The 24,834-nt window shown below is 38.7% G+C and overlaps 1 protein-coding gene across 2 annotated transcripts in view; it reads right to left on the bottom strand.

Annotated features, from left to right (window-relative positions):
* The window catches only part of fbxl17 (F-box and leucine-rich repeat protein 17), a 723,645-nt gene that overhangs the window by 480,909 nt on the left and 217,902 nt on the right, over positions 1–24,834 (bottom strand). For both annotated transcript variants that reach the window (XM_061928705.1, XM_061928706.1), the window contains exon 7: positions 8,952–9,059. In XM_061928705.1, the coding sequence (XP_061784689.1) occupies positions 8,952–9,059 (108 nt within the window). The remainder of the gene's footprint in view (positions 1–8,951; positions 9,060–24,834) is intronic.

The raw sequence follows: 24,834 nt of genomic DNA, 5'->3' as shown, positions 1-24,834 counted from the left end.
ACATCAACATGTCAGCATTTACTGATATAGGCCCTTTCTGTTCAAGAAACCTAATTTTACCCTTTCAGCAGTGCAGCAGACACACGTTGTTGGAAGTAAACACACAACTTCTGCTTGAACCACTTCAAGAAACAATAAAAATCCAAAGGCTGTGTCACGCAATACACCTAAATATTTAAAGGGGAACATTATCACCAGACATATGTAAGCGTCAATATATACCTTGATGTTGCAGAAAAAAGACCATATATTTTTTTAACCGATTTCCGAACTCTAAATGGGTGAATTTTGGCGAATTAAACGCCTTTCTATTATTCGCTCTCGGAGCGATGACGTCACATCGGGAAGCAATCCGCCATTTTCTCAAACCGAGTCAAATCAGCTCTGTTATTTTCCGTTTTTTCGACTGTTTTCCGTACCTTGGAGACATCATGCCTCGTCGGTGTGTTGTCGGAGGGTGTAACAACACGAACAGGGACGGATTCAAGTTGCACCAGTGGCCCAAAGATGCGAAAGTGGCAAGAAATTGGACGTTTGTTCCGCACACTTTACCGACGAAAGCTATGCTACGACAGAGATGGCAAGAATGTGTGGATATCCTGCGACACTCAAAGCAGATGCATTTCCAACGATAAAGTCAAAGAAATCTGCCGCCAGACCCCCAGGAAAAGAGAGCGGATGAGGGTATGTCTACAGAATATATTAATTGATGAAAACTGGGCTGTCTGCACTCTCAAAGTGCATGTTGTTGCCAAATGTATTTCATATGCTCTAAACATAGTTCATAGTTGTTAGTTTCCTTTAATGCCAAACAAACACATACCAATCGTTGGTTAGAAGGCGATCGCCGAATTCGTCCTCGCTTTCTCCCGTGTCGCTGGCTGTCGTGTCGTTTTCGTTTGTTTCGTTTGCATACAGTTCAAACCGATATGGCTCAGTAGCTTCAGTTTCTTCTTCAATTTCGTTTTCGCTACCTGCCTCCACACTACAATCATCTGTTTCAATATATGCGTAATCTGTTGAATCGCTTAAGCCGCTGAAATCCGAGTCTGAATCCGAGCTAATGTCACTATAGCTTGCTGTTCTAGCCGCCATGTTTGTTTGCATCGGCATCACTATGTGACGTCACAGGAAAATGGACGGGTGTATATAACGATGGTTAAAATCAGGCACTTTGAAGCTTTTTTTAGGGATATTGCGTGATGGGTAAAATTTTGAAAAAAACTTCGAAAAATAAAATAAGCCACTGGGAACTGATTTTTAATGGTTTTAACCCTTCTGAAATTGTGATAATGTTCCCCTTTAAAGACTTGCAGTATTGATAAGGTAGACCAAGTTCCGGTTTGTCTCATTACCTGAGAATATATTTTCCTTTTTGTAAAAGCAACATAAACATTATCTCAAATTCATGTCTAATGTTCAGAAAGATTAAGACCTTCGTCTATAATGCAGTTGTAGCACTAGCATATGTGACCATGGAGGAGTCTGTAATTGCAGTAATCAAGAAGGGTTGGATAGAAGAGGTTGCAATGCTTGAGGGTGGTGGAGTTGAGGTTAGTAAAATTCTTACAAAAAACGTAGGTTACCATAATGCTGTAATGAGCATGTATCGTGCATGTACAATGTAACTTATAATAACTAACTCTAACTTATAATAATAATTCACCCCTATACAATATCCTACCCTAATACCCTACTGTGCAATATTACCCTTCGAGTGCGATACATCCGACACTGATTGTTATTTTTTACTCCGGTACTCTTGTCTTGTACTGTATATTGTACAGTATTTTGTATTTCTATAGTGTTTTTGTATATTGTACAAGATTGCTTATTATTTTTATTGGATAGTAGTCTGTTTATTTCAATTGTTAGTTGTTGTTTTTTTTCTTTATTACCTCTTGTGTAATTTATTTTTACCCCATATTTGTTCCCACTACCGCACCTTAAGTTGGAGTCCTTAATCTCGTTATATGCAAATATAATGACAATAAAGTCCATTCTATTCTATTCTAATGGAGGTAGTAGTGCTGTAGGTTGTGTAATTTTTACTATTGGTGACATACTATTGACTTTTATTAGGTCAAAATGACTGTTGTGAAAAAGATCATTAGAAAAACAAAACTAATAGTGGCTTAGCGCTTGTGCATTGTATAATAGTGTTTTCCCGCAAATTCAAAAGACTACTTCTAAAACAGGGAAACATATGGCTCTAGAGCAAGATGTGGCTCTTTTGACGGCTGCATCTGGCTCTCAGATAAATCTTAGCTGACATTGCTTAACACGATAAGTAATGAATAATTCCGCTGGTAATCACAGTGTTAAAAATAACGTTCAAAATACAAAACATTCTCATGCATTGGAATCCATTCATCTGTTTTCTACCGCACTTGTTCAAGAAGTTGCATTAATGGTAAGAAGTATTTTATTGATTATTGGTTAGCTTCAGAATAACAATGTTATTAAAAAGAATAAGTGACTTATTATACTCTAAAAATGTTGGTCTTACTTTAAAATGCACGCATTTAGTTGTATTCGATGTTAAAAAATATTATATGGCTCTCACGGAAATACATTTTAAAATATTTGACTTTCATGGCTCTCTCAGCCAATAAGGTTCCCAACCCCTGCTCTAAAGGGTGAATAAAATATTAAATAGCACATACTGTAACATAAGGTATTTTCAAAAATATGTACTGCAGTTGTGGTATCTAAGCTGAGGTACATATTTATACAAACACATTTTTAAATAATCCATCCATCCATTTTCTACCGCTTATTCCCTTTTGGGGTCGCGGGGGGCGCTGGAGCCTATCTCAGCTACAATCGGGCGGAAGGCGGGGTACACCCTGGACAAGTCGCCACCTCATCACAGGGCCAACACAGATAGACAGACAACATTCACACTCACATCCACACAAAATAATATTTAACATAATAAGGTAAATTACAATATACAAACCCCGTTTCTATATGAGTTGGGAAATTGTGTTAGATGTAAATGTAAACAGAATACAATGATTTGCAAATCCTTTTCAACCCATATTCAATTGAATGCACTACAAAGACAAGATGTTTGATGTTCAAACTCATAAACTTTTTCTTTTTTTTCATAAAATAATTAACTTAGAATTTCATGGCTGCAACACGTGCAGGGCAACAAGGGCATGTTCACCACTGTGTTACATCACCTTTTCTTTTAACAACACTCAATAAACGATTGGGAACTGAGGAAACTAATTGTTGAAACTTTGAAAGTGGAATACTTTCCCATTCTTGTTTTATGTAGAGCTTCAGTCGTTCAACAGTCCAGGGTTTCCGCTGTCGTATTTTACGCTTCATAATGCGCCACACATTTTCGATGGGAGACAGGTCTGGACTGCAGGCGAGACAGGAAAGTACATGCACTCTTTTTTTACGAACCCACGCTGTTATAACACGTGCTGAAGGTGGCTTGGCATTGTCTTGCTGAAATAAGCAGGGGCGTCCATGAAAAAGACAGTGCTTAGATGGCAGCATATGTTGTTCCAAAACCTGTATGCACCTTTCAGCATTAATGGTGCCTTCACAGATGTGTAAGTTACCCATGCCTTGGGCACTAATGCACCACCATACCATCACAGATGCTGGCTTTTGAACTTTGCGTCGATAACAGTCTGGATGGTTCGCTTCCCCTTTGGTCCGGATGACACCATGTCGAATATTTCCAAAAACAATTTGAAATGTGGACTCGTCAGACCACAGAACACTTTTCCACTTTGCATGAGTCCATCTTAGATGATCTCGGGCCCACAGAAGCCGGCGGCGTTTCTGGATGTTGTTGATAAATGGCTTTCGCTTTGCATAGTAGAGTTTTAACTTGCACTTACAGATGTAGCGACCAACTGTATTTAGTGACAGTGGTTTTCTGAAGTGTTACTGAGCCCATGTGGTGATATCCTTTAGAGATTGATGTCGGTTTTTGATACAGTGCCGTCTGAGGGATCGAAGGTCACGGTCATTCAATGTTGGTTTCCGGCCATGCCGCTTACATGGAGTGATTTCTCCAGATTCTCTGAACCTTTTGATGATATAATGGACCGTAGATGTTGAAATCCCTAAATTTCTTGCAATTGCAATTTGAGAAACGTTGTTCTTAAACTGTTTAACTATTTGCTCACGCAGTTGTCGACAAAGGGGTGTACCTCGCCCCACCCTTTCTTGTGAAAGACTGAGCATTTTTTGGGAAGCTGTTTTTATACCCAATCATGGCACCCACCTGTTCCCAATTAGCCTGCACACCTGTGGGATGTTCCAAATAAGTGTTTGATGAGCATTCCTCAACTTTATCAGTATTTATTGCCACCTTTCCCAACTTCTTTGTCACGTGTTGCTGGCATCAAATTCTAAAGTTAATGATTATTTGCAAAAAAAAAATGTTTATCAGTTTGAACATCAAATATGTTGTCTTTGTAGCATATTCAACTGAATATAGGTTGAAAATGATTTGCAAATCATTGTATTCTGTTTATATTTACATCTAACACAATTTCCCAACTCATATATAGCGCTCAGACCAGAGAAGCGGTAGCAAATGGAGGAAAACGGGAAGTGGAATGAAATATAAAAGCGCTGGACAGGAATTAATGCAAGAAACATATAACTGTCATGTGAGATCATGATAGGTTTGTAAATGACGGGGAAGTAGAGAACATGCAACACTCAATTACATGAGAATTTACTTCACCAATCGCAAAAAATGACAAACAAAACGTACGTACATTCATTCTTAATACTCGTTGACAACATGTGGCGAGACTACACCAAGGGTGTCAAAAGTGTGGCCTGGGGGCCATTTGCGGACCAGAGCTCATTTTTCTATTGGGCGGTGACACCTTCTACAGACAAAATAAACACGTTTTTGATTAGAAAACAAACAAATAACAAAAACAAAAGGAAACATTTGACCAAAAATGGGATTTGAAAACTTAAATGGCCGTTGACCTGTATGTCTTCTACATGGTGTTTGATAAACGTATGTACAAATGATGAACATATGTACAAATGTTTTAGATATGGTAAGCTTTTGAGTGTGCTAAAGCCCTGGTGTAATAGTGATACTAATATTAATACTAATAAAATTAATTGATTTAACTACATTGTAATGGTTTTTGTTACGTTTCGGTGTTTTTATGGAGAAAAGTGCAGAAAAGGGAAACGCAGATAACACGAAAACAAAGATGTGCAGCTAGGAAGTGCAAAAATGGAAAACAGGTGTATGACGCGCAAAACAAGGAAAGGTACAATGTTGAGGTACAAAGCAAAATGACCAGGCACCAAAAAGCATCCTGATTGGCAACCATGGGCAGATGTTCCCTGATTGCTAATCAGGGACAGCATGATATGAGCTCGTGCTCAGACCAGAGAAGCGGTAGCAAATGGAGGAAAACAGGAAGTGGAATGAAATATAAAAGCGCTGGACAGGAATTAATGCAAGAAACATATAACTGTCATGTGAGATCATGATAGGTTTGAGGATCCCGAATGTACAAAAAACTACAAAGTGGCCCCGACAGCCTTCAACTTATCTGTATGCGGCTGTGGAGGGAGGTGTGGCCAGCGCGCCTGCAGGTCACCGCCTCTGTCTATGGTGCTGAGGACGAGCACCATCGGATAGGGGCGGGGCATATGCTGACGGCGAGACACAGCTGGCATGTGATTAGATTTCACAGGTGGTACGTGTTAATCTAATCATCTGTTGTCTTTCACAGTAAGCGGCCGGGAGCAGGAGGGGAGAGAGGATACGGACTTGGCTGAAAAGTCGCGTCCTGCTGGAGTAAAAACTTGTGTACATTAAAACTTGGTCAAAAACTGCACGCTTGGCTCCGGGGCTGTGTCTACCCGTGGAACGGCTGGGAAGCGACTTCCACAGCGGCCCTCGCTTGTAGAGGTTTTGACAACCCTGCTCTACACTTTAAGTAAAAGTAGAGTGTAGAGTTTTAACCTGACTCGGTGGGTGCTGCTGTTTTAATTAGCAAAACTTTAAAAGGGTCCTAACACTTATACAGTATATCTTATTCATTATAATAAATGATTCAAGTTGATGAACCGTTTTGATCAGTTCCAATTTGTTTTGTGTGCCCTGGTAGGTGCTGCTGTTTTGATTAGCAACAGTTGAAATGGGTTCAGCAATTACATTTACAATGAACACTAGTCTATCATTTTTTTAAGAGAAAAAGGAAGTGGCACTTGAGGGAGAAATTTATCTGCCTGAGGTGAATGAATAGTTGGGGCGTAATGTCTATTAGAGGCCCACTGAACATAAAGTTTTCCAGTTAGTCTCAAAAGTATTCATACATTGGCTGAATCTTGATTTAAGCTGATGTATGTATATATATATATATATATATATATATATATATATATATATATATATATATATATATATATATATATATATATATATATATATATATATATTTTGGTTCTTTTATGAATTAATTATGGGTCTACTGAGAATGTGACCAAATCTGCTGGGTCAAAAGTACCGTATTTTTCGGAGTATAAGTCGCACCCGTCGAAAATGCATAATAAAGAAGGAAAAAAACATATATAAGTCGCACTGGAGTATAAGTCGCATTTTTTGGGGAAATTTATTTGATAAAACCCAACACCAAGAATAGACATTTGAAAGGCAATTTAAAATAAATAAGGAATAGTGAACAACAGGCTGAATAAGTGTATGCTATATGACACATAAATAACCAACTGAGAACGTGCCTGGTATGTTAACGTAACATATTATGGTTAGAGTCATTCAAATAACTATAACATATAGAACATGCTATACGTTTACCAAACAATTTCACTCCTAATCGCTAAATCCCATGAAATCTTATACGTCTAGTCTCTTACGTGAATGAGCTAAATAATATTATTTGATATTTTACGGTAATGTGTTTATAATTTCACACATAAGTCGCTCCTGAGTATAAGTCGCACCCCCGGCCAAACTATGAAAAAAACTGCGACTTATAGTCCGAAAAATACGGTATACATACAGCAATGTTAATATTTGGTTACATGTCCCTTGGCAAGTTATAAATCCCCCAATCTCCTCCGTACAGCAGCAGAAGAAATTATTATTACCATTTTCAGGAACCCCGTCAACCCTTTATGACCTTTCTTGTTTCAAATCCCCTTCTACCTAATCAGTGACCCCAGCCCAGCAGTCAGTTAACACCTCGTGTACCCATGGGACACAACTGTGGGGCATAATAACACAGACATTTGGCGAGACGTATACAAATATTCGGCTTGTTTCAGAGGGTGGTTATCAGTGTGAGACTGTAATTATTGTACTTCAAGCCAGACACATTTTCCACAGAGGAGGGCGGAGGTAAAAAATGTCGGGCCACTTTCAAACTAACACAGTCGTAGTCAGAAGTTTACATACACTTGTAAAGAACATAATGTCATGGCTGTCTTGAGTTTCCAATCATTTCTACAACTCTATTTTTTTGTGATAGAGTGATTGGAGCACATACTCTTTTGTCACAAAAAACATTCATGAAGTTTGGTTCTTTTATGAATTTATTATGGGTCTACTGAAAATGTGACCAAATCTGTTGGGTCAAAAGTATACAGACAGCAATGTTAATATTTGGTTACATGTGCCTTGGTTTCACTGCAATAAGGCGCTTTTGGTAGCCATCCACTGAACTTTCCCCCAGAAGGTCTTATCTTTGTCCATGTGATGTCAGATTAAGCAAAAATTTAGCTGTTTGGCCACAATACCCAGCAATATTTTTGGAGAAGAAAAGGTGAGGCCTTTAATCCCAGGAACACCATCCATACCGTCAAGCATGGTGGTGGTAGTATTATGCTCTGGGCCTGTTTTGCTGCCCATGGAACTGGTGCTTTACAGAGAGTAAATGGGACAATGAAAAAGGAGGATTACCTCCAAATTCTTCAGGACAACCTAAAATCATCAGCCCGGCGGTTGGGTCTTGGGCGCAGTTGGGTGTTCCAACAGGACAATGACCCCAAACACATGTCAAAAGTGGTAAAGGAATGGCTAAATCAGGCTAGAATTAAGGTTTTAGAATGGCCTTCCCAAAGTCCTGACTTAAACGTGTGGACAATGCTGAAGAAACAAGTCCATGTCAGAAAACCAACAAATTTGCACCAATTTTGTCAAGAGGAGTGGTCAAAAATTCAACCAGAAGCTTGCCAGAAGCTTGTGGATGGCTACCAAAAGTGCCTTATTGCAGTGAAACTTGCCAAGGGACATTGCTGTATGTATACTTTTGACCCAGCAGATTTGGTCACATTTTCAGTAGACCCATAATAAATTCATAAAAGAACCAAACTTCATGAATGTTTTTTGTGACAAAGAAGTATGTGCTCCAATCACTCTATCACAAAAAACAAGAGTTGTAGAATTTATTGGAAACTCAAGACAGCCATGACATTATGTTCTTTACAAGTGTATGTAAACTTTTGACCACGACTGTATACACACATATACATATATATATATATGTATATATATATATACATTTTTATGTATTTTTTTTTCTTCGTGGAAATGACAAAAATAAGTGTAAAAAAAATGAAGATGAGTTGCAAGTGAATAAATTGCAGTTTAAATGTATGTGAAAGTCCCATAGAGGGAAATTTGCAATAATGACACACCATCAGTTTCGTCCTTAATGATACATTAAATGTGTGTGTGTGTGTGTGTGTGTGTGTGTGTGTGTGTGTGTGTGTGTGTGTGTGTGTGTGTGTGTGTGTGTGTGTGTGTGTGTGTGTGTGTGTGTGTGTGTGTGTGTGTGCGTGCGTGTGTGTGTTTGATTGGGGCCACCGCCCTAATAGATCATTAGAGGATATCGATTTGAGCAGCATCAAAGTCGCAACAGCCACAATGATCCAGGTCAAAAAATGTCGGTGCAAAGTTGTAGGATACTTACTGCGGTGAGATGGATGACTCCCTGGGATGTCACAGGGCATCCCATGAATCCAACAAACTGCAGCTCTGGACAATGCTCGGCCACCGCTCGTACCGACTGGTCAGTGACCTGCACAAGAGAAGAATAGATATGGTATTTGGTTAAACTCATTATTTCTTACCCAAACACGTAGCGTAAAAGGGAACAATGCATATATACTGTATATACACACAAGTATTGACAATATCTCCCACAAGACAATTTCTACAAGCAAGTGGGTGTAAACAGGTGCTGTCAAATTCATGACTAAATGTCAGCTCCATCTGGGCCGCAGTCTGGCTTGTTTTGCGCTTGATGAGCAGCTGAAATAAAGAAACCAGAACAGGACCACAGAAGGAAGACAGGAAAAGGCGGAGGAGGAAGATAATGGGCAAAACGGGACGTGTCTGCCAAGCAGAATCGACTTATGATGGATGGACCACTCCCCTTCATTCAACCCAGCCGTCGACTGGAGGAGCTCAGAATGGATCGTCGGTAATCAATGGGGAAGCAGAACATTTCCACCAAGCTTCCATTGTGGTCATCAATACAGGTATTGATAGCAACTTCCACTCCACAAAGATGTGGGAGATTGTCGTCTATGTGCTTCTCAAACTCTTCTCATCAATCACCGCAATGGAATAAGATGATAAAAAAGACGCTCGGAAATGAGAGAGGATCGACTGTTGAGGCTGATTAATTGAGGAGAAAACACCAAAGGGGTGGCAAAAAAAAAATCATTTTTAATCAGTTCTACCTAGATGTTCAAAGTGCATTCCTGAAAGTCAAGCATGTTGAATATGAATTTTTTTTGGAGCAATGTACCTGTGAAAATAATGCAAATAAATAAATCAGCAGAGTTCATTTTTGAAGTACCGTATTTTTCGGACTATAAGTCGCAGTTTTTTTTTTATAGTTTGGCCGGGGGTGTGACTTATACTCAGGAGCGACTTATGTGTGAAATTATTAACACATTACTGTAAAATATCAAATAATATTATTTATCTCATTCACGTAAGAGACTAGACGTATAAGATTTCATGGGATTTAGCGATTAGGAGTGACAGATTGTTTGGTAAACGTATAGCATGTTCTATATGTTGTAGTTATTTGAATGACTCTTACCATAATATGTTACGTTAACATACCAGGCACGTTCTAAGTTGGTTATTTATGCGTCATATAACGTACACTTATTCAGCCTGTTGTTCACTATTCTTTATTTATTTATTTTCAAATGTTTATTCTTGGTGTTGGGTTTTATCAAATAAATTTCCCCCAAAAATGCGACTTATACTCCGGAGCGACTTATACTCCGAAAAATACTGTACTTTTGTTAGGTGGACGGTCTGCCCCGTCCTTTCTTTGTTGTGTTGGGCAGCTGCCCCAAGTTGCTACGCAAACAGCACAGGGATTGTGACCTAAGTCTGCAATTTTCCATTGGGTTAGGCTGACATTAAACCAGTGGTTCTTAACCTGGGTTTGATCGAACCCTAGGGGTTCGGTGAGTCGGGCTCAGGGGTTCGGCGTAGGTCAAGACACACCCGACTCATCGTGTAAATAAAAACTTCTCCCTATCGGCGTATTAAGGATACGGCAACAGGAGAAGTCAGACTGATTTGCAGGTGTGTAATTTGTTGTGAGTTTATGCACTGTGTTGGTTTTGTTCTTTGAACAAGGTGATGTTCATGCACGGTTCATTTTGTGCACCAGTATAAAAACATGGTAACACTTTAGTACGAGGAACATATTCACCATTAATTAGTCGCTTATTAACATGCAAATTAGTAACATATTGGCTCTTAACAAGTCATTATTAAGTACCGTATAAGTCGCGCCGGAGTATAAGTCGCACCTGCCAAAAATGCATAGTAAAAAAGGAAAAAACATATAAGTCGCACTGGAGCCCGGCCAAACTATGAAAAAAACTGCGACTTATAGTCCGAAAAATACGGTACTTATTAATGCCTTATTCGGCATGGCCTCATTATAACCCTAACCCTCACCAAATAACTCTAAATGAAGTCTTTGTTACTTAGAATATGTTCCCCATACTAAAGTCATACCAAAACCTTATAACTTTGTCTTGAATTTGAAAAGAAAACATTTTATTTTTCACTAAAGAAGGGTTCGGTGAATGCGCATATGAAACTGGTGGGGTTCGGTACCTCCAACAAGGTTAAGAACCACTGCATTAAACGCTTAGCAAAAATGTGATGCAACCAAGAAAAAGGTGAGCTTTTACTAATGATCAATGTTGATTTTTGTTGTGGTATCAGTTATTTTTTTATTTTATTTTGTAAACCAACATATAAACTTGTTTTAATGAAATGTGACAAAAGTAGGGGCAAAAAGTGTGATGTGTAATCTTTCTAATTATGTTTAAAGTAAAGCTAAAAGTGCCCATCGTTTAATCATTAAATAAGCCTTTAATTACAGTCGTGCCCAAAATTAAAAGTGTTTTTGATAAAAGCCGTCTCGGCTAATTGTTATATTTAAAAATTCAAGTTACAGGCATCCCCGCTATTGGTTGGCATAGCAAATGTCACATTTTACAGTGTTCGCCCCTGTAAAATTTGCCCAAAACATCTCGTCTTACTCGCTAACAGAAGCTTTTAACTAAAGATCAACATAACTTTGTTGTCCAACCAATGTTGTGTGCAGAAGAGTGTTGGGAAGAAGAAGTGGATGATATTCATTGGGGTGAAAATCATCAAAAACATGACTGAGTGCGACAGAAACTTGGCACAGCAACTCAAGCCTATCACTGCAAGCCTAGAATATTGAAATACTATCTAAACAGCGGATATTTATCCATGAAAATATGGGAAATCTAGAGAAGTGGTTGTTAACCTTGTTGGAGGTACCGAACCCAACCAGTTTCATATATGCATTCGCCGAACCCTTCTTTAGTGAAATATAAAAAAAAAAAATTTTCAAATTCAAGAAAAAGTAATATGTTTTTTTTACTGGTGCACAAAATAAACCGTGCATGAACATCACATTGTTCAAAGAACAAAACCAACACAGTGCATGAACTCACAACAAATTGCACACCTTACACACATTACCATGAATTGATTGACGTGGACCCCGACTTAAACTAGTTGGAAAACTTATTGGGGTGTTACCATTTAGTGGTCAATTGTACGGAATATGTACTGTACTGTGTAAACTGTACCGTGTATTCTCTTCCTTTGCAATCTACAAGTAAAAGTTTCAATCGATCAATCAAACAACCTGCAAATCAGATGGAAAATTACAGGGAACATTGTTTGGGGGTCATTCATAATACGCAGATAGGGAGAAGTTTTTATTTACACGATAAGTCGGATGTGTCTTTACCTCCGTGGCGGAGACTCCGCCGAACCCCTGAGAACGACTCACCGAACCCAGGTTAAAAACCACTGATCTAGAGGGTGCGTTTGACGAAGAAAGAACTCCCCCAGATAAATGCTGTACAATATTACTATATTGCTTCATAAATGTGTTGGCCCTGCGATAGGGTGGCGACTTACACAGAGTGTACACCGCCTTCCGCCCGAATGCAGCTGGGATAGGCTCCAGCACCCCACGCGACCCCGAAAGAGACAAGCGGTAGAAAAAGGATGGATGGATGAATGCTTCATACTGTAGTTGTTAATAATGCATTCTACTGTATTGTTTTATACAACATTTGTATCTATAAGTTTGTTTCTTCATGTTAAACTAATCAATTTCAATTCATTTCAATTGGGGAAGTTGATTTCAGTTAAGAGCTATGTCAGAGAACCAATTATGTCAGTAAATTGAGGTAATACTGTACTTGAAACCTGCAGAATGATCTACTGATTGATCTAATGATTCAACCGGTGGACCGAGTTCAGTTCAAAACTTGGTAGACAAAAACATTGTTTCATCAAATTCCTAAACACTAGAGTGTGTAAACGATTTTGGACCACTGTAAAAACATTGGCAGATACTTTCATTGACATTTTAACCTTGCTCGCAAATGTAGAACACCGGGGTCCAAACTTGTGATTTACACAACTGAGTCATTCCTTAGGGCAGTGTTTTTCAACCACTGTGCCGCGGCACACTAGTGTGCCGTGAGATACAGTCTGGTGTGCCGTGGGAGATTATGTAATTTCACCTATTTGGGTTAAAAATATTTTTGGCAAACCAGTAATTATAGTCTACAAATGATGTGTTGTTGTTGTTGAGTGTCTGTAATGTCTAGCGCTCGGCAGAGTAACCGAGTAATACTCTTCCATACCAGTAGGTGTAGCAGGTAGCTAATTGCTTTGTAAAAGTCGGGAACATGGTTTGTCGTGATCACAATATGCAGACGACAGTGTGCAGGTAAAAAGGTGTCTAATGCTTAAACCAAAAATTAACAAAAGGTGAGTGCCCCTAAGAAAAGGCATTGACGCTTAGAGAAGGCGATGCAAAACTAAACTAAAACTGAACTGGTTGCAAAGTAAACAAAAACAGAATGCTGGACGACAGCAAAGACTTACTGTGGAGCAGATGGCGTCCACAAAGTACATACGAACATGACATGACAATCAACAATGTCCCCACAAAGAAGGATAATGACAACTTAAATATTCTTGATTGCTAAAACAAAGCAGGTGCGGCGAATACCGCTCAAAGGAAGACATGAAACTTCTACAGGAAAATACCAACAAAACAGAAAAAGCCACCAAAATAGGAGTGCGAGACAAGAACTAAAACACTACACACAAGAAAACACCAAAAAAGTCAAAATAAGTCAGGGTGTGATGTGACAGGTGGTGACAGTACACCTACTTTGAAACAAGAGCTATAGTGATGCATGCTTGGTTATGGTTTGAATTTATATCCAACACTTACGAGAACAACTTTATACTGTCAATATCAGCTGCTGAGTTTCATTTTTTAATGATTTTTGCTGGTGGTGTGCCTCCACATTTTTTCAATGAAAAAAATGTCCCTTGGCTCAAAAAAGGTTGAAAAACACTGCCTTAGGGCATCCCTTTAAGTCCTCTTCTTTTAGGCATTTTTAACAATGTTTTGTAATGTATTTTTTGTTTCTAAGATGTTGCTGCAGATTGTTTTACTTCAGATGCAGTCAGTAATCATATACACAAATTATTTAGTTATACTGGTGGTGTTCCTGAAGGTCCCTTCTTAGGTCCTCTTTTTTTCATCGTTTGGGCTATTCAACTGGTGGCTTGCAAGTTCAGTTCAAAAAACTTGCGAGAGACTAACATTTTTGCAGCAGATTCTTAAAGGGGAACATTATCACCAGACCTATGTAAGCGTCAATATATACCTTGATGTTGCAGAAAAAAGACCATACCCGGTATATTTTTTTAACCGATTGTCGAACTCTAAATGGGTGAATTTTGGCAAATTAAACGCCTTTCTAATATTCGCTCTCGGAGCAATGACGTCACAACGTGGCGTCACATCGGGAAGCAATCCGCCATTTTCTCAAACACCGAGTCAAATCAGCTCTGTTATTTTACGTTTTTTCGACTGTTTTCCGTACCTTGGAGACATCATGTCTCGTCGGTGTGTTGTCGGAGGGTGTAACAACACGAACAGGGACGGATTCAAGTTGCACCAGTGGCCCAAAGATGCGAAAGTGGCAAGAAATTGGACGTTTGTTCCGCACACTTTACCGACGAAAGCTATGCTACGACAGAGATGGCAAGAATGTGTGGATATCCTGCGACACTCAAAGCAGATGCATTTCCAACGATAAAGTCAAAGAAATCTGCCGCCAGACCCCCATTGAATCTGCCGGAGTGTGTGAGCAATTCAGGGACAAAGGACCTCGGTAGCACGGCAAGCAATGGCGGCAGTTTGTTCCGCAGACGAGCGAGCTAAACCCCCTGGATGTCTTGGCTCACACCGTCCCTTATGCCACCGAAGATGATCAAGAGAAGAATAACGACCCTAGCTTCCCTGGCCTGCTGACATCAACTCCAAAACTGGACAGATCAGCTTTCAGGAAAAGAGCACGGATGAGGGTATGTCTACAGAATATATTAATTGATGAAAATTGGGCTGTCTGCACTCTCAAAGTGCATGTTGTTGCCAAATGTATTTCATATGCTGTAAACCTAGTTCATAGTTGTTAGTTTCCTTTAATGCCAAACAAACACGTACCAATCGTTGGTTAGAAGGCGATCGCCAAATTCGTCCTCGCTTTCTCCCGTGTCGCTGGCTGTCGTGTCGTTTTCGTCGGTTTCGCTTGCATACGGTTCAAACCGATATGGCTCAATAGCTTCAGTTTCTTCTTCAATTTCGTTTTCGCTACCTGCCTCCACACTACAACCATCCGTTTCAATACACTCGTAATCTGTTGAATCGCTTAAGCCGCTGAAATCCGAGTCTGAATCCGAGCTAATGTCGCTATAGCTTGCTGTTCTTTCCGCCATGTTTGTTTGTATTGGCATCACTATGTGACGTCACAGGAAAATGGACGGGTGTTTATAACGATGGTTAAAATCAGGCACTTTGAAGCTTTTTTTAGGGATATTGCGTGATGGGTAAAATTTTGAAAAAAAACTTCGAAAAATATAATAAACCACTGGAAACTGATTTTTAATGGTTTTAACAATTCTGAAATTGTGATAATGTTCCCCTTTAAAAATACTCGAGTGCTGCGATAAAGATGATCTTTCACTAGCTTTTTTGCAGAAAGTCCTTGAAAACAGCAGAGTGCTTCAGTAATTCTGACAAAATAGACCAAAATCAATTGTCTACGAGAGGACGCTGGTTCTCCGGAATATACAAAATAAGACTAATAGTGACGGGAGACGTCCGGCACCCCCAGTCATCGGCTTTCTAGAAATGTGGCCCCCAAACAATTTACTTGAATATCCCTGATCTACGATACCAAAAAAGTCGTAATAATCATGGTCATGGTTTATTTGTTTCGAACATGCTTATCAAGACTCATCACATGTTTACACTTTCATTATTCAATATTGGAAGAAGCACCGTTTTACATGTCACAGCAATTACTGGTCACGTATTCACTTCCTGTGCTTACAAATTGAGTAAAAGATTATTAAAAATATAGACCAATGGTTCTCAAACTTTTTTCAACAACTACCACCTCAGAGTACTCCCATAATGACCAACATTAAAATACAGTGGCACAGTAAGCCTAAGTGTTAATTACAAACAAGGTTGAGGTTTTATTTAACAGGTATATTTAATATTAAGGAAAATAGAACACTGTACTTACGTACGACTAGATGGATTCTGCGTACCATTAGTGGTACACTTACCACAGTTTGAGAATCACTGATATAGACAATACAATAAAATAAACAGTGCTTAAAGAAATGTGATGGTATAGAATTAGTTATGCGGTTTGTTGTGTTTTCCTTGGCTTCCACACTGGTTCTTGTCCCACTAACCTCTCCTCTCGACTTGAAGTCGCACAAAAAAGGATGTATCTTTGGCTAAGTCACAACCTGTGTGTCGGCTTATCTGGGGTGGGGGCGGGAAATCTCTCGGTACTTCCCTGAAGCACTAAGATGCGTTTGTCAGCTTAGTCCTAAGGAGCCAAAGTGGCTGGAAAAACCTAAAAAAGATTCATAATGGAATGTGACCGCAGAGGTCCAGTGGACTAGATGAAGCATTGTAGCACTGCACGAGCAAATTAATAGGTGTCCAAAAGAATGTTGTACGATTACTTTTATCTGCTACCGCACAAAACAAAACCCGACTACTACTTTGATACTATTTTACAATATAAGACTAAGGCTAAGACATATATATATATATATATATATATATATATATATATATATATATATATATATACATACATACATACATACATAGTGTCCTGGGCATGACGTTAAAGTGCATCCGGCAGTGGAGGCTCCTCTATGGGGTCTTGGGGTACTAGGAGGGTAACCCCCTTTACTACTGTTACCCCAGGTGGCCCTTGGCAAAGGCCTAGTACCTGACTGCCCCCTAGCCAGGGATACGGTGAAGACCTCAACGGCGGAGCAGGCGGAAGACGATAGATTTAAGAAGTACCACAACGGCTGCGATGGCGGAAGAAGGCTGCAGCAGAAAAGGGTCCCCAGTCGTCTTGGACTCCATGCCACTGGACCCTGACCCGATTATGTCAAAGATCGTGTGGTGACTGTCTGTGCACCAGTCTCCCCACGTAAAGCAAAGTCACGCACAGGCATCCTCCATAAAGGGATACACCCCTACCAGGAGGATCGTCATACTCGTTCGAGTGACCGCTGATAATAATACATACATGTATACATATATATATACATACTGTATATACCTATATTTACACATGTACCTTTGCTCTGATTACTGCTTTGCACGCTCTTGGCATTCTCTCGATGAGCTTCAAGCACACCTGTGAAGTGAAAGCCATCTCAGGTGACTACCTCTTGAAGCTCATCGAGAGAATGCCAAGAGTGTGTGAAAAAGTAATCAGAGCAAAGGGTGGCTATTTTGAAGAAACTAGAATATAAAACATGTTTTCAGTTGTTTCACCTTTTTTTGTTAAGTACATAACTCCACATGTGTTCATTCATAGTTGTGATGCCTTCAGTGACAATATACAATGTAAATAGTCATGAAAATTAAGAAAACGCATTGAATGAGAAGGTGTCCATACTTTTGGCCTGTACTATATATATATATATATATATATACACACACATATATACACTTACATATACATATATACACATACACATATACAGTACACACACATATATACACACGCACACATACATATATATATATGACAAATTTGTCTTTTACATAAGTGTTCTAGTATGTGTGATATATATATATATATATATATATATATATATATATATATATATATATATATATATATATATATATATAGATGGAACAATCACAAGGCTTCTTTCAGGAACCAAAACCTGCGGAATACCACAGAACTCAGCAAACACATTTGGGACCTCAAAGACAATAATGTTGAATATTCAATAACATGGCAAATTCTTGCATCCAGCACACCTTACAATAGTGGTAATAAAAGATGCAACCTATGCTTGAAAGAAAAACTGTTTATTATTTACCGTCCAGACCTGTCATCCCTCAACAAGCGCAGCGAAATTGTAACAGCATGCCGCCACAGACGGAAACACCTCCTAGGTAACACATGAGCCAATCACCACGCCCCTACACCAGCCTGTACCCACCCACTCTGTGCCCTATATAATCCATGGTATGTGAATACTCCCATTAAAATCTCCTGATGATTGAGGGAACCCCCCCTCATGAAACAGGCCTGTAGAGATGAAATAGTCTTGTGATTTTTTTCCCACACACACATATATATATATATATATATATATATATATATATATATATATATATATATATATATATATATATATATATATATATATATATATATATATACACACATATATACACTTACATATACATATATACACATACACATATACAGTACACACACATATATACACACACACATACATATATATATGACAAATTTGTCTTTTACATAATTGTTCTAGTATATGTGATATATATATATATATATATATATATATATATATATATATATATATATATTATGTAAAAGGCAAATTTGTCTTATGACAATATTGAAGCCAAACCGACATGTATCACGACTAACACAGGAGTCAAACGCTTGATTTCTTGTCATTCACATTCACACACCATTCACACACGCACACACACACACACCCACACACAAACACACACACACCACACACACACACACACACACACACACACACACACACACACACACACACACACACACACACACACACACACACACACCTCTCATTTTGTGGCGTAAGGTTTATTTATTCAACTAAAAACTAAATTAAAAATAATGAAGATGAGACAACCCTGCCTTATTATAATTTCTTTGATCAGTTAAGCACTTATTATGATATTTCTAAGAGACAATATGGATTAGTTAATTGAGAAAGTGGTCAATAGAAAGAAGTTGTGAGCAAGCTACGCAATACTTCTCTTAGTACTTAAAGCACTTGCCAAACAAGATCAACCCCCAAATGAGAACAGCTCATCCCGGACACTGATGCTCGTGTCAGTCGACTGTGTCAGCCTGAGCGATCAATAGGTTGATGCACCAAAAAATTCTGCACCTCCGGTTTTGGATCCTCCACAGCCCACCGATCTGCCTCTCGCCCCAGTCAGGGGTGATTATCTGAAAGTGAGTCAGTGCTCCCAACTGGAAAACCTGATGCATATGGAAAATGATCTTGCAGGGCCGGCCGGGAGAGGTGTATGTTGTTGTGTTTCTGCGGATAGAACAAAAATAAAAGTTCCAGAAGGACCTCTCGAGCTGAGCAGCAGCTGGCAGGTGAAAAGAACTAAGCACAGCACCAGTAGCAACATGTCCTCCACCAAAAAAAACTATCTCAGGCTCACTAGAAGCCATGAAAAATCCATGTGATACTGAAATCAAAGATGTCCAATGGCAGGAGAAGCCACCTCCAAGGCTTACAGTATGCTTGAGTCAAGCCCTGATCCACCAAAGAGAACATTACACATATCCAATTATTTCCAGCAGGTGAGAAGGGAGACCAGTGAAGAAAAAGATACAATCCCAGCAGTGTACAACAGGCCAAGAGGGCTTGTAGCGTATCAGATTGAGCCTGTACATGTGTGCAAGTAGTACAATGCGGGTTGCTAGGAGAAAATTGGAGCCTCCGAAACCTTGCTCCTCTTAAAAAATTGAAAGGATTTTGGTTTGTTGATGTGGCCATGCAAGAGAAAGAGAGGCCTTTATAAACCCTTCAGTCGGGATACGGTTTGATGGTCTCTGCGTGAACGAGGTAAGAAGTGGTTAAGTAAAAGTGGGCTGGAAATTGTCGAACGCCACAATCATGAAGATAGTCTTCGTGTAAATGTTTGTGTATGTTTTGCTGAAAGGTAATTTACGAGAGTGCTATAGTAGAAGAAGAAAAAAGGAAATGCTGCACTTTGAGAGTGTGTTTTTTGTGTTTTACACAGTGTTCTTAGTTAATGCTGGGATAGCACCAAGGGCCGCATCACCCATAATAGGAATCTTCAAGTTTGTCAGTTTTGTCTACCGTCACACTATTTTCAACCTCCAAAGCCTGTCATTTAGGAGTGTCTAGTTCTTGACCATAAAATACAATGCATCATCCTTGAATTACAGATTAAACACAAAAAAATCTCAGACTCTGAGCGCTAAAATCATTTTGACATAAAAAAAAAAAAATCAAATGATAAAACCCAACATTTTTAATTGCTGACTGGCCAGAAATATGATCAACAGAACTTTAGCTGTTTATCAATATTGTTTAAATATCTCAAGACTTTGAAAATAGTCCTCATTCATGGGCAAAAATATCCTGATGGACAATGTTTTTGTAGATGATGCAGCACTGCAACACATGTAGGAATAGGTACCGTATTCTGTACTTTTATAAGTACCAACCAAATTCCGTCGGTACTAACGAGTACCATTCACATAAAATTAAACTGTATCGTATTTCGATACTTCTGTTGCACATGACATTTGCCGACACTTAAAGGCATATTTATATCAGACTGCCTCCTGTAACACCCCTTGTTGTAAAATTACAACGTTACCTTTAACCATCCTAAAAAACAATCTGTTATATATATATTTTTTTTTTACCACATTTACATAGTCATTGGGTTCTATTGTTCAGTCTCACAAGGCTATTGGATTGTACATTTGTTTATAAGTCACGTCTTCTGGCCATGAACTCACACAACCTCTCAAGGTTTCCTTCGAACAACATCTATTTGTTTCATTGGACTGGATTGAGTTGAGTTGAGTTGAGTTGAGTTGAGTTGAGTTGAGTTGAGTTGAGTTGAGTTGAGTTTGACTTTATTTCGAACATGCAAGCAAACAACTTGATACATCACAATCTCCAGTTTCTCTTTTCAACATGTTCGAAAAGGAGTAGGAAGAAGCAGAGCTTATTTAATCCTACCCCTTTTCTTTTACATAACAGTTGCTAAACTTTTGTTCACTTCCTGTTTTCGATTCATCAGATTCAAGAAAGTAAAATGTATTTTTTATTTTTTTTGGTTGTTATTACAATGTCTACAGCATGTACATATGTAGTTATTGTGGACCAGATGCATCAAATTTCATTTAGAGCTTGTTATATAATTGTTGCAATTATACAACACTAGGTGAATGTGGTAGTCAAAATGCTGGCTTGTTGCAGTGGGCTCAAACATGTTGTATTCCCTCCACTACACCACTGCCTGAAGAAGTTTCTCTATACATGGATAGTATACATTCTACCCTTGTGTTGTGTTTTGGTCAAATTTCACTGATTTAAAAGTTGTATCTCTAAAAAATGTAGTTAATTGGTCAGCCTGACCTAAAATTCCATGACTTTGTCCACAAAGAGGATATCAACAGACAATTCAGTTCTGGGGAAAAGAATGTTCCTGAATGTGTGGATTTAATGGGGGTATGCATTTTTTCCTTTTAGTATGATAATTAGAGCCATTACCCCATTTACATTTACATTGATGGAATTTGGACACTTTTGTCCAAAGTGACTTACCAGGCAGACACTATTGTCTACCCTGACCACTTGGTCCACCACCTGTTGATGATGTGATGCCACGCAACAGATGAGATTTCTCTAAAAACATACATAAACATTTTTTTTTTAACTCTTCAATTTCTGCATCAAATGCCTCCTACAACATCTGAAAGGTCAAATTGATTTTTTTTAGGTTTTTCTATATTTGGGTCTTACAGAGTTAAGGTAATGTTGCAATATTCCATGCCAAAAAAGCAAGCACGTTTGATAAAAAGCGCTCAAAAAGTAAAGCTCCACTTTTCAAAATGCGCTACCTCAATGCTAATTTATCTTAAATTGGATGTATCACATGCATGAATATTGATTAGCATTCACAATTTTACGTAGAGATTTCAATACCTTTAAAATTAGTAATGTAACCAAGATGCATGTTAAAAACAAACAAACAAACAATAAGTATAATACATACAGTATAAACATTTTGTAGGGCTAAAAAAAAAAGACAAAACTGGCAAATTCGACTTTCTGACTACAGCAACACACCTAGGAGAAACTGAAACAAATGCATACTTGCAAATGAGACTCAGAAATCTAAGAAAACAAGATATAACAACTGGACAGCAGAGTTATCATTATCACCTCGCTGTTGAATGTAAGATTTAAAAATATATTTTATTTTGAAACAAATTAACATTTGTTCCAAGATTAACATATACTAAAATACCAAAACTTGGTGCAGATGATTCCCAGGTACCAGGAATTGGTACCATACTGGTATAAACGGGAAGGGTACTCATAATCTAAACACATGCACATCTGACTTCTTTTACATCTGTTGTGCAGTTGGTTAATAACATTTCATTGTGTGCTAGACACACTAAAGACAGTTAATTGCTGGGTTGCATATGACGTCGCATTCGTTTTTCTTCTTCGCCGCTTAATTCACATGGTGGTGAACCAGCTTGAGCGTAGCATTAAAACAAGTGAGAGTGAGTGTAGAGTTTGAGCAGAAAATGCTGTATTGCTGTTCTGTTCTTGGGTGTTCCGATCGTTCAAATAGAGAGATAGGAAAGAGCTTTCATAGAGTCCCGAAAGAAGTGGTTCATAAAGGTAATAGAGTCAGGGAAAAAACTAAAATGTGTCAAACGAAATGGCTCTTAAAAATATCACTTTCATCATCTTGTGGAACACAATCGGACAATATTTGTGTCTGCAGGGATCACTTTGTAAAATGTTTGTTTGAACATTTGGTTTGTTTGAGAAACTTTCTGTGACGCAATCAGGTTTATTCTCTACTATATTAGTAGTGTTTGAGAACAGAACTAAACGTAAAGTAAGGACAAGAGATCGCATTAGTTAGCGTTATTGTGTGGTTGCTATGCCTGAAAATAACTACGAAGACCTGCTTGTGCAAATAAACTAAGGCCATGTTAAGTCCTAGTAATAAATATTGTGATTGTTGGTCCAACCCACCGTATTTTCATCGTTGATTTTCATAACAGAAACTAAAAGCTTAGTTGCTGTTGTTGTGCAGGAAAGCCAAGTGTTTTATTCGACGCGGATGACCACACTATAACGTCTTTGGTGATATTTGTTACCATCAAGCTAATATCCCTAATAGTAATAATTAAGTAGATGAATAAATATCTCTCATCAGCATACTGAATCTTGATATCGCTAGCAAACATTGCTGAACAACAGGGACCTCTATGGCTAAATAATGAGACAAATTATGAACTTCACACCATAAAACAATTGCAGACATGAATTGTAGATGAGAGTAATATTTGTAACAGAATGTCAACAGCAAATAAACTTATCTTTGTTCTCATTAGCGTCATGGTCACATCACCACGGCACTTGTTATGTCTATCAAATTTGTTACTTACTGATGCACGAATAAGAACGACATTGTCTTTTGCCGATTTATGCTTAATTTGTGGACCTCTCAAATGTAAAGACATGATGTGTCTCCAATCGTTTCTTCTCTAAATTCGTGTGTGTCTCAAATGAAGTGAGGTCTTAGCGAGCAGCATCCTCTTGACGATGATAAATGGTTTAAATCTTTCAAAAAATATTTATCTTAAGAGTGTTATCCACTCCATCCAATTTTAAATATTTTTTTTCCCATTACCGCTTGTATATTTGCCTCTAAACCAGTGGTTCTTAACCTGGGTTCGATCGAACCTTAGGGGTTCGTTGAGGGGTTCGGCAGAGCCTCCACTGCGGAGGTCAAGACACGCCCGACTCATCGTGTAAATAAAAACTTCTCCCTTTTGGTGTATTATGGATACCCCCAAACAATGTTCCCTCTAATTTTCCATATGTGTGAGCAAACGCAAAAACTCCTTGAGCATTCAGTAGGGCATATGTGAGCGACGTCAGACGTGCACATTCACTGTGGTCACACCTGCAGCACACCTGTCCCAAACCTGACTAAATAACAAGTTAAATGTTTTATTATTGTAATCAAATGACAGGAGTCATTTCCATGAGATTATTTTCTAATATAAGTGTTTTGGCCCACTTACAATGACTATAACATATTGTTTTTTATGAGCTGTGTACTAGTAATATATGTCTGGGTGGGGGGTTCTACTTTGGAAATAATGTGTACCCCTTTCAGATATCACATTTAGTTCCCACTAAAACATTCACATGTTGCACAATGAGATGTAAAGATGGGATCATGTGTACATTCCTGTAACTTTCTGTTTGTAAAATATACCTTTATTAGTATTTCTTTAATATGATAACATCATTTTATGATTGCGGTTCGGGTTCGATAAATGCGCATATGAAACTGGTGGGGTTCGGTACCTCCAACAAGGTTAAGAACTACTGCTCCAAACATTTGAAAATACACCCAAATCTGCAATGATTCAGGTAAATAAACAGTAGCCTAATGGGACTCTAGACCAGGGGTGCCCATTACGTCGATCGCGAGCTACCGGTCGATGGCGGAGGGTGTGTCAGTCGATCGCCAGCCAGGCATTAAAAAAAAAAATTTGCGATCCAATCTTCACCAAGACCCGATGGTCTTGTGAGATGATGCTAGCTGCTGCGAGCTCATTATTAAGAATAAATGACCGACAGGAAGGCGAGAAACACTTTTTATTTTAACAGACTCTTGCGCCGTACCTGCCATCAAAACTCTAAAGACCAACTGCACAGTTCCTACCTTCACAATAAAAGCACTGCTTCATCCTGCCTGCGCTAACAAAATAAGAGTCTCAGAAAGCTGGCGTGCACCAGCTAGCAAGCTACGGAGTTTGCTACCAATG

Source organism: Nerophis lumbriciformis, linkage group LG33 (genome assembly GCF_033978685.3).
Source record: "Nerophis lumbriciformis linkage group LG33, RoL_Nlum_v2.1, whole genome shotgun sequence".
Classification (NCBI taxonomy): Eukaryota; Metazoa; Chordata; class Actinopteri; order Syngnathiformes; family Syngnathidae; genus Nerophis; species Nerophis lumbriciformis.
This window is presented reverse-complemented; position numbering and strand designations above follow the sequence as displayed.